The following is a 9,478-nucleotide window of genomic DNA, read 5'->3' as shown; positions in this document are numbered from 1 at the left end:
TACCTAAACTATATACTAAAGTTTAAGCTTATTTGAAACGAATGGAAAGGAAATAATATTTGGAAGACGGAGAGATTCTATTCGATTAACTAAATGCGTCCGTAAATGCCAACTTAAAGATATAAACTAATTATGAGACAACTCTGCATATATATGTGTGTATGCTACCACCTAAGATACATACACGTATTATTCACACGAAAAAACCGCTTCGAATATCCACTCTAGTATCGAATATCTACAAATATGTATGGATGTATGATTTAATAAACTAAATACAATTACGCAGACATCATCGGGTCAGCACACCAAAGCGAAATGTTTTCATCTTTTTTAGGCTTGGGTTCGATTACGTTGCTCCTGGAGCTCCATGAGCTCCTGCAGCTGCTTCAGCGAATCGTTCACGTCTCTCATTGTGGAGTCAAAGTCGAGAGCCTGCATTGAAGCATCCTGCAGCTCCGGCCCAATGAGCTCCTTAATGTGATCCATGGTCTGCTTTATTTTTAGACAACAGCTAAAGGAATTTCTTGAGTTTGCTGTGAACTAAAGATTTCTACTTCCCTGACTACTTACCACCTGGGCGTCTCCGATTTGTTCCTGTCCACGCAGCTATCTAAATGCCAAAACCGATTGAAGATCTCCAAGCGGCCTTTCTCTGGTTCTGTCCATTCTAGGAACTTAACCCACTGTGGCTCGGGGTATTCAGCTTCCTCCAAGTGCCAGTTGTACCAGACAACAGCCTCATCTGCAGCTGTGTCTTCCACATCACTGGCATCTGGAGTACTGACACCCATTAGCTGTGGTAAGCGCTTAGCCAGCAGCGCAAAGTGTCGTCGCAGAAAGGACTCGGGGCGATAGCGATTGTCTTGACTGTTGGGTTGGCTGATGGCAACAGGGTCCAGGTCCAGGTCCATTAGGCCGCTGGGAAAGCACAGGCCCGAGGGATTTGCATAGATCACACGTGTATAGGCATCGCCATAACTCATGCGAGTCTCACTGCATTCAGAGTTGACTTTATTGTTACAAAAACAAAACAGAGTTGATCCTCAGACGATCACTCACCCATTGCCAATGTTTACCACCAATTTTGTTATGTGTCCAAAGCTAGCCATGGCCAAGTGTGTGTGTGTTTGTGTTTGTGTTTGTGTGTGGCACGTGCAATTTGATGTAATTAACTAAACAGAACTTCGGAATATACGAAACAAACTTCAGGGACTACTTCAACCCGATTCGGTTGCCTGAGTCTTGCCAATGGGCTTTGCCTTGACAGAGTCCAGCATTTTGGCAGTGGCTTGGATGTCCAGGCGACGCTGATAGGCGAGTCGCTGGAGGATCGTGGGATGTGTGTGATGCCATCGGGAGTAGCAATCGTCAAAGACCGGGAAGCTCATGTGATCCGCGTAGATCTTGACAAGGGCCGAGCTGAGCTGCGTGGAGTAGCCAAGGCGATGGGCATAGCGATCCGCGGAGAACTCGTTGTGCCGCATAATCCAGAGTATGAGGAAGTTGGCAAGCGTCAGGTAGGGCGTCAGGGCGAAGCGCAGCACAATGATGAAGCCCACAATGATGGGCATAGTGCCCGGTGCAAATCCCACGCCCATGTACAGCTGAGGGCAGTGGAAGAAGACGCCGAACAGCAGCATGGTGAGCAGAAAGTGCAGCTTCATGAGCACCGTGGTCTTGTAGAAGTGTCCGTACTTCCAGTGTCCCAGCTCGTGGCACACGACGCCCGCCACCTGCTGATTGGTGAGTCCCCGGCCCACCTCGTAGGGCTGCAACTCCTTCGGATCGAGGCCCTTGTTCAGCAGCAGCGTGTCGAAGAGAACAATCCGCTTGATGCAGCAGCTGCCATAGAAGTACGCATTGCTGTACTGCATCGACTTGGTGCGTATGATGAAGACCCGCTCCACGGGGAAGCCCGCCAAGTCGCAGACGCGCTTTATGTCCGCATACAGAGGCGTGCCCTCGGGCAGCCGCTGCTGCCGGCCAATGCACAGGATGCAGCAGTAGGGAAACAGAAAGACCAGCAGCAGCGTGAACACAGCCCAAGCGCCCCAGTAGTACAGGAAGAACCAGTAGCCAGCCACCGTCACAGTATACACAATCAAAAGGGTAACGGGTGCGAGGAAGATCTGCGTCAGAAAGATGGCCACGACGGCAATGCAGCAGTAGAGGAGGCAGGAGAACTGCCGCTGCACCCCATAACGCAGCTCCAGAATGCACTTGTCGTAGGCCAACACGGGCAGGAAGCGCACACAGGTGTAGATGGTCATATAGAACACGAATAGCGGACTTATCCAGATCTCCTTGTGCGTGGCACGTGCCAGCGTCTTGGCCGCCAGACCCCAGACGAACGGATAGAAGCCAAAGAAGAGCTCGGCCAGACTTAGCACCAGATCCACGGCAATCTTCCAGCTGAGTAGCTCCATTTTGTGGAGCTCGTAGATGCGCGCACGATGAAACAGATCCGGTGGAATGATGCCGCGCAGCTCCTCGGGCACGATCACGGCATTCAGGCAAACCAATTGCTAAGGGGTAAGGCAAAGCAAATTTGAATATAAGATAACGAATGCTTGGCTGCTACCTGGCAATTACCTGTCTCTTGGTGAGTATTAGCTCCCAGACATTTCCCACCACCACAATAATCATTAGCAGAGCGAGCACCACCTTTGGGTCCCACTGCGGCCAGTTGTCGTAGAATGCCATCGAGCAACGAGCATTGTTCCCCAACTAAAACAACAAAATGGGTTGGTTTATTGTATTGTTATTATTATTAAATCAGAACCTACTGGGTGGGGAAACGTCTAAGTTCCATTCGAGTCCAGTCTTTGCTGCAGCTTCTCCAGTCGATTGAGTCGATCGAGCATCGTGGGATGCGTGTGATTCCAGCTGGAGTAGCATGGATCCGAGATGGGAAAGGCCAGATTGTCCGCGTACAGCTTGAGCAGCGCCTGGCGCAGATCCTTCGAGAAGCCCATCTCCCAGGCGAAGCTGTCCGCTTGGTACTCGAAGTGCCGCGTTGCCGAGAGCATGCAAAAGTTGGACATCGTCAAGTAGGGCGTCAACACGAAGCCGAAAACGATGAGAAAGCCCACCACAATGGGCTGTAGACCCGCCTCAAAGCCCACGGCCTCATAGATGGGGCCATGGGTGAAGAGCACGTGAAAGAGGCACATCATGAGGATCATGTGGAACTGAAACATGAAGATCGCCTTGTAGAAATGCCCGTGCACCCAGTGGCCCAGCTCGTGGGCCACAACGGCCACCACCTGCGAGTCACGCAGACCCTTGCCCACCTCCTCGGGTGACAGCGTGGACAAATCCTTGTGTCCCCTGTTCAGCAGCAGAGTGTCAAAGATCACGATCCGCTTCAGGCAGCAGCTGCCGTAGAAGAAGGCATTGCTGGGCGTATTCGGATCGTTGACACGGATAATGTGCACCTGCCGCATGGGAAAGTCCACAATGTCCGTGAGATGCTCGAGGTCGGAGCGCAAGTTTGCGTTTTCCAGCGGCACTCGCTTGCCCACAAACGGATCGATGAGGAAGGGCACCAGCAGGATGAGCAGCAACGTGAGCAATAGTGATTGCACGTACAGACCCACAGCGGTGTACTCCTTCAGCCAGAGCACCATGAACACCAGCGAGACCACCGTCAGACTCATGAAGATCACGGCCAGAATGGTGTCGATGATCTCACGGCAAATGCGACGCAGCCACGGCGGATGCTTTCGCTCCTGCAGGGCCTTAATGAACAACTTCTCGTAGAGCATGCCCGGGCAGGCCTTGAGGGTAATGTAGAGGGACAGCAGCAGCACAAAGAATATGGAGACGCATGCCTCATGCTCCATCCACTTGGCCAGGGAGCATTTGGTGGCCACGTCCCAGAGCCAAGGATAAAAGCCAAAGAACAGCTCCAGAATGCCACTAAAGACCACAATGAGCAGCGTATTGATCACGGTGAACCAGCACTTGTGTATCTTGTAGGTGCGCATTTTGTTGAACAAATCCTGCGGCAGATAGGGACTTATGACTGGCGGCACCTGATCCACCTCATGCACAGCGATTATCTGGGCAGAACGGGAGAAAGCAATCAAGCAAGCTGTGCACAGGAAGAGGAACTTTCTGGTGGACTCACCTCGCGTATCTGCAAGTAGACAGCCCAAAGATTGTCCACGACCAAGACGGCAATGATTATGTACAGGATTATTTCAGCATCGTTCCAGAAATGTGCAGACATTTTACTCGAAGAACTTGGCATTTCAGGCACATTTTGGTAATTTTGAACGTCTGTCTGACAGCTCCCCCCCGACAGTTGGCTCTGATTTGATTTTGTTTGGGGTGCGCCCAGCCCCTTGCCATTCTTTATTTTACTTGCTAACATACAGTGGGGGGGAATACAGTGTAAGCTTTGGTCTGTTTTTAGTTTAGTTTCTTGCTCTCCTTCAGCTCCTGCAGGCGATTGAGGCGCTGCAGCAGCGTGGGATGCGAGTGATTCCAGGTGGAGTACAGCCAATCGTAGACGGGAAAGCCCAAGTTGTCCAGATTCAGCTTGATCAGCGCACGGCCCAGCTGCTCCGCAAAGCCCAGCTTGAAGGCAAACTCATCGGCCTGGTACTCGAACAGGCGCGACAGGATGGTCATGGCAAAGTTAATGATGGCATTGTACGGCGCCAGCACGTAGGTGAACACAACCATCAGGCCCACCAGTATAGGACGAGTGCCCGGCTCGAAGCCCATGGCCACATAGAAGGGCGCATACGTGAAGAGGTAGCCAAAGACGAGGAACATCAGGAAGAGGTGAACCTGCATGATGATTATGTTCTTGGTGACGTGGCCCAGCTTCCAGTGGCCCAGTTCGTGTCCCAAAACGGCCAGCACTTCCTCGTTGGTGCAGCCCTTGCCCTTCTCATCATCGGACAGCTCCGAGGCGTCTGGCTTTCCCTTGTTCAGCAGCAGAGTGTCGTAGAGCACGATTCTCTTCGAGTTCCACAGTCCGTAGAAGTAGGCATTGCTGTGCGAGGAGCGCTTTGAGCCATCCACAACGAACAGCTTGGTGAGGGGGAACTTCAGCGAGGCGGCCAGATCCTCGATGGACTGTCGCAGGGGTCCCTGCTCCAGCGGCGTGTAAGTGTCGAAGAGCGGGGCAATGAAGATCGGATAGATGGTGAGCAGGAGCAGTGAGACCGTGCCCGTGAACAGCCAGAGCCAAACGAAGAAGTTGTCGCCGCCGATTTGCACTATGAATATTAATGCCGCCGTGATGGGAATCATGAGCACTTGGGTGATCAGGAAGCCCTTCACCTGATCCCACGCAAAGAAGCCGGCCGTTTGCTTATTGAATCCGTGCGTCTCCTCCAGCACAAAGATTTTGTAGATCTTGAAGGGCAGCGACTTGAATGTGCTGAACACATTCGAGATGACCACAAAGACACAGCTGACCAGAATCTCATTGCTGGCGTCCCACTCCAGCTTGTTGAGCACATTCACCGACATTTTCCAGATCACGGCAATCAGGCCGATGTTCAGCTCTAGGCAAAGCAGTAGGACGTCCATCAGCACCGCCTTGAAGATGCCAAATGTCTCCTGGTCCAAGCCATAGCGGCGCGCCTTGTGGAATGTCTCCTCCGTCATGTGTGACGTCAGCTCCTCTGGCACTTTGAGTGCATTTCGGTATACTTTCACCTGGTTACGGCGCGGAGAGGGGAATGAGAAGAGAATCAATTAAATGCCAATAAACACGAACAGGCTCTAAATTTATCATTCGTGCTGATAAAATAAATTGCCAGCGCTCTCTCTCGGTCTCGCTCGCACGTGCCGGCACATTGGCCGCCTGCGAAAATACTCACTTGCCGCAGCGATATGTAAATCTCCACAGCGTTCTCAATAATAACTAAAGCTAAAATGCTGTACAGAACAGTGTCTGCTTCTATTGAAGACATTTTGCTGCGTTATTTTCGTTAAAAACTATTATAAATGTGGAGTTTTCTTGCGCCCAATGACGACGCGTTATCGATAAGCTTTGCAGACTGACCCTCATAAATATACCGAAATATACCCTTGCATTTTTAAAATATACCGTAAGTATATCGAATCTAGAACCTTTGCATCCCTGGCACTAGACTCAGCTGTTTTCCATAACTATAACAGCTTGTCGTGAGACCATACAATTTCGCGGTAGCGATTAAATACCAAAAAAAAATATAAATAAATATAACAAAAATGTTAGTTTTTAGAAGGTTATACTGCAGCTCTCAGCGGATCGGTCATATAGCCAAGTCACACAAGCCAGGTGACTCACTCAGTATTCAGGTAAATCCCCCGATTCCGAGTTGCAGCCTGGTTATAACATCGGAACGTTCTTATCAATGGCAGGGCTGGATCAAAAACATTCGCCGGCTGAAGAACAACACATTTCTAGACGTTGACGATGGATCCACGAGCAGAAGCTTCCAAGTGGTTGTGCCACGGAATGCAGAAACACAAAGCCTAACAGCGGGCAGCGTCATCTCGGCGGTGGGACAGATCCAAGTGGCGCCCAACGGAAACTTTGAGCTGCATGCAGATCGCGTGGAATCGCTGGGTAAATCTTTGCACTGTTAAGCTTGTGCCACTAATTAAACCTTTGTCTTGATCTCCGAAAGCCGAAGGACACCTTCAGGATGGCTATCCCTTTACGCCCAAGCAGAAACACGCACCGGAATATGTCCGAGAGCACCTGCATCTTCGCTCCCGTGTGGACTATGTGGCAGCCCAGCTGCGTGTCCGACACAAGGCACAGAAAGCGATTCATGACTACATGGATGAGCTGGATTTCGTGCAGATAAACACTCCGCTGCTAACCACCAACGATTGCGAGGGTGCCGGCGAGGCTTTTCGAGTGCAACCCGACTCGGAGAAGTTGCTAAAGCAAATGGCACGGCCCAAGGTTCCGCCAGAGGAGAGTTATTTCGATAGCAAAGTCTTTCTGAGCGTCTCGGGACAACTGCATTTGGAGGCCATGAGCTATGGCCTGGGCAACACGTACTGCCTGGCACCCGCCTTTCGTGCCGAGAACTCCAAGTCGCCACTTCATTTGGCTGAATTCTACATGTTTGAGGCGGAGCTGGCGCATTTGGATGAGCTGGAGAAGCTGGCGAGATTCATTGAGCAGATGCTAAAGTCCATAACGAATCGCCTGCTAGAGACGAGCTCCGAGGATCTACACTTTTGCCAGCGAAATGCCAATGCCAGCTCGGATCTGCCTTGGCTGAATGTTCCATGGAAGATCATGAGCTACGACGAGGCGCTCAGCGTGCTGCTGGCCAACAAGGAGAGCTTGAAGACGCCCATCAGCTTGGACGAGGGTTTCAGCAAGGACCAGGAACTGTTTCTTGTCTCCCACTGTGGCACTCCCGTCTTTGTTGTGGATTGGCCCACCAAGCAAAAACCTTTCTACATGAAAATCAGTCGAACTAATCCGGAACGTGTGCACGCCCTGGATCTGCTGGTGCCCGCTGTGGGTGAGCTGTGTGGCGGCAGCCTGCGTGAAAGCGATGCTGCTACTCTGAGCGCCCATCCACAGCTGCCCAAGGACTTGGCGTGGTATGTGGAACTGCGCAAATACGGAGGCATACACACAGGCGGCTTTGGCATGGGCTTTGAGCGTTATCTGCAGCTCGTGACGGGTGTTAAGAACATAAGAGATGTGATACCCTTTCCCCGCTATCCACACAGCTGCAAAATGTGAACCAATGTGGGTGAAAAATTTATTATTGAAAACTAAATCTATATATTTGGGGGAAAGGTGGCCGATTGTGTGTGGGAACATATTGCATTTATGTTTCAAATAATTACCAACGATGCTTGGAAAGACTCTTTAATTGTCAGAGGTAGAAACTCGATTTCAATTACAACTGGCCCAGCATTGGCTTGCGTCCGGGCCAAGCCTCCTTGGCGTATTTCTTCTTCTGGGGTCCCAGACCATCGCCCTCGCCACTCGAGTCGTGTGGATCCTCCGCATGGCGTCGCACTTGGACGAAAAGCAAACGTTATGTGAAGAGCCATATCAGGGGGAAATCTTTTAGTCTCCCACTCACCTCCTGCATTGGCAACGGCCAACTTTTGTGCCAGCGTGGATGTGGGCTCCACTTCCTCTTCGAACACGGGCATCACCTCGGGCGCGGGATTGGGCAGCAGCAGGCCCAGCTTGGAGCCAATGCTCAGCGGTGAAATGGGCTCCAGATCACTCTTGCCGTGCACCTCTGGTAGGCCCTGGTATAGCGAGTTGCTGGGTGACTGCGGAGACGCCTGCAATGCCGACATCTCTCGATGCTGCAGATGTTTACTCTCGGCCAGACTCTGCTGGAACATTTGCTGCACACTGGCCGCATTGGCTGCCGCCAGGCTGCTGTGTCCTGAGTGGATGCCCATGTGGTTGAGATCGTAACGAGAACGCTTTGCCGGCACCACTGTGGTCTGCACGAGGTTACGGAAGCGTCCCACATTTGGGTCCACATCCTCTGGATTGATGACAATCTCCTCGTCATTGAACGTGACATTGCGACTCCGCCGTCCCTGCTTCAAGGCGTTCTGCTTGCGCATGTTGGTGTCATCGTCAATGCCCAGCATGGAAATACGCCGATTGTGGGCCGTATTATACTCAGTGAGATTCTGAAAGGAAATGCTCTCATTAGATCGGGTTGCCTTCGTTTTGTGTTCAAAACTCACATCCAATTCCGTTTGGCTTTCGGGCAGGCCCAGCAGGGCGCCATCGCCGGTCTCGCTGATGGGCAGATCCTCCATGATGTTGGTGTGCTGGCCGGCAGACGGTCGCTCGCGCAGAATGTAATTCCTTGTCGAGGCCCCAAAATGAAATTGGCTATTAATCTGCAGCTGTGTGGGCTTGTGCGCCTCCAGTCTAAGGGTGCCAATGAACGTGCCATGTGCTGTAAATAATTATAAATTACGCTGCATAATTATTGAAGACTTGTGCCCCCCCACTTACTGGAACCCAAATCCACGAGGTATGTTATGTTGAGATGCTTGTGGTACACAAAGGCTGCGTGCACGCGGGAGCAGGAGGCGTGGTCTATGCAAAAGTCATTCATTTGACTGTTTCGGCCAAATAAGTAGCACTTTTTATCATCGACCATCAGTTTTTGGACCAGTTTGTCATCCTTGAGCACATCCAAGTGGAGACCCGTCGGCGGCTTTCCAGCCCTGAAATGTGTGCATTTGTGTGTATTTGATGTGTTCAGATGTAGTCGCGTTCAATTACAAACCAACTGGGTATGTCGTAGCTGTTCGCCATGCGTTTAAATTGTTTTAAGCAGGTAAGAAACAATTGATAAAAGATTTGTTTATTTTTATGCACAATCCTGAAAGAGTGTGTACACACTCGGTTTCGCAAAAAAGCGACAGCGCTGCCGGATGGTCAGAATAAGTTAAATATTAATTCAGTATATCGATACCATATATACATATGTACATTGAAGATATT

The 9,478-nt window shown here is 51.0% G+C and overlaps 6 protein-coding genes across 6 annotated transcripts; 1 reads left to right on the top strand and 5 right to left on the bottom strand.

Moving 5' to 3' along the window:
• Positions 1-249: 249 nt before the first annotated feature.
• LOC117592064 lies at positions 250-1,158 on the bottom strand. The gene is made up of 3 exons (XM_034285562.1): positions 1,063-1,158; positions 574-996; positions 250-514 (listed from the first exon to the last, which is right to left on the bottom strand). Exons 1-3 carry the CDS (start codon positions 1,110-1,112, stop codon positions 334-336), a joined length of 654 nt encoding a protein of 217 aa, XP_034141453.1. The 5' UTR covers positions 1,113-1,158; the 3' UTR covers positions 250-333.
• Positions 1,159-1,186: 28 nt separating this feature from the next.
• Positions 1,187-2,754, bottom strand: LOC117592057 (CAAX prenyl protease 1 homolog). The gene is made up of 2 exons (XM_034285552.1): positions 2,596-2,754; positions 1,187-2,528 (listed from the first exon to the last, which is right to left on the bottom strand). The coding sequence occupies exons 1-2, from the start codon at positions 2,704-2,706 to the stop codon at positions 1,221-1,223; spliced, it is 1,419 nt and encodes a 472-aa protein (XP_034141443.1). The 5' UTR covers positions 2,707-2,754; the 3' UTR covers positions 1,187-1,220.
• LOC117592056 (CAAX prenyl protease 1 homolog) lies at positions 2,749-4,293 on the bottom strand. Its single transcript, XM_034285551.1, has 2 exons — positions 4,136-4,293; positions 2,749-4,067 (listed from the first exon to the last, which is right to left on the bottom strand). Exons 1-2 carry the CDS (start codon positions 4,256-4,258, stop codon positions 2,805-2,807), a joined length of 1,386 nt encoding a protein of 461 aa, XP_034141442.1. The 5' UTR covers positions 4,259-4,293; the 3' UTR covers positions 2,749-2,804.
• Positions 4,294-4,332: 39 nt separating this feature from the next.
• On the bottom strand, positions 4,333-6,010 carry LOC117592059 (CAAX prenyl protease 1 homolog). The gene is made up of 2 exons (XM_034285555.1): positions 5,847-6,010; positions 4,333-5,682 (listed from the first exon to the last, which is right to left on the bottom strand). Exons 1-2 carry the CDS (start codon positions 5,937-5,939, stop codon positions 4,420-4,422), a joined length of 1,356 nt encoding a protein of 451 aa, XP_034141446.1. The 5' UTR covers positions 5,940-6,010; the 3' UTR covers positions 4,333-4,419.
• Positions 6,011-6,187: 177 nt separating this feature from the next.
• LOC117592058 (probable asparagine--tRNA ligase, mitochondrial) lies at positions 6,188-7,763 on the top strand. Its single transcript, XM_034285554.1, has 3 exons — positions 6,188-6,309; positions 6,373-6,580; positions 6,642-7,763. The coding sequence occupies exons 1-3, from the start codon at positions 6,220-6,222 to the stop codon at positions 7,724-7,726; spliced, it is 1,383 nt and encodes a 460-aa protein (XP_034141445.1). The 5' UTR covers positions 6,188-6,219; the 3' UTR covers positions 7,727-7,763.
• Positions 7,764-7,836: 73 nt separating this feature from the next.
• On the bottom strand, positions 7,837-9,418 carry LOC117592060 (nuclear inhibitor of protein phosphatase 1). Its single transcript, XM_034285556.1, has 5 exons — positions 9,261-9,418; positions 8,984-9,198; positions 8,707-8,924; positions 8,076-8,649; positions 7,837-8,008 (listed from the first exon to the last, which is right to left on the bottom strand). The coding sequence occupies exons 1-5, from the start codon at positions 9,287-9,289 to the stop codon at positions 7,887-7,889; spliced, it is 1,158 nt and encodes a 385-aa protein (XP_034141447.1). The 5' UTR covers positions 9,290-9,418; the 3' UTR covers positions 7,837-7,886.
• Between the last annotated feature and the right edge of the window lie 60 nt (positions 9,419-9,478).

The sequence above is a fragment of the Drosophila guanche genome, unplaced genomic scaffold, assembly GCF_900245975.1.
Source record: "Drosophila guanche unplaced genomic scaffold, DGUA_6, whole genome shotgun sequence".
Lineage (NCBI taxonomy): Eukaryota > Metazoa > Arthropoda > Insecta > Diptera > Drosophilidae > Drosophila > Drosophila guanche.
The sequence above is the reverse complement of the archived record's forward strand: the minus strand, read 5'-3'. Positions and strand labels throughout refer to the sequence as shown.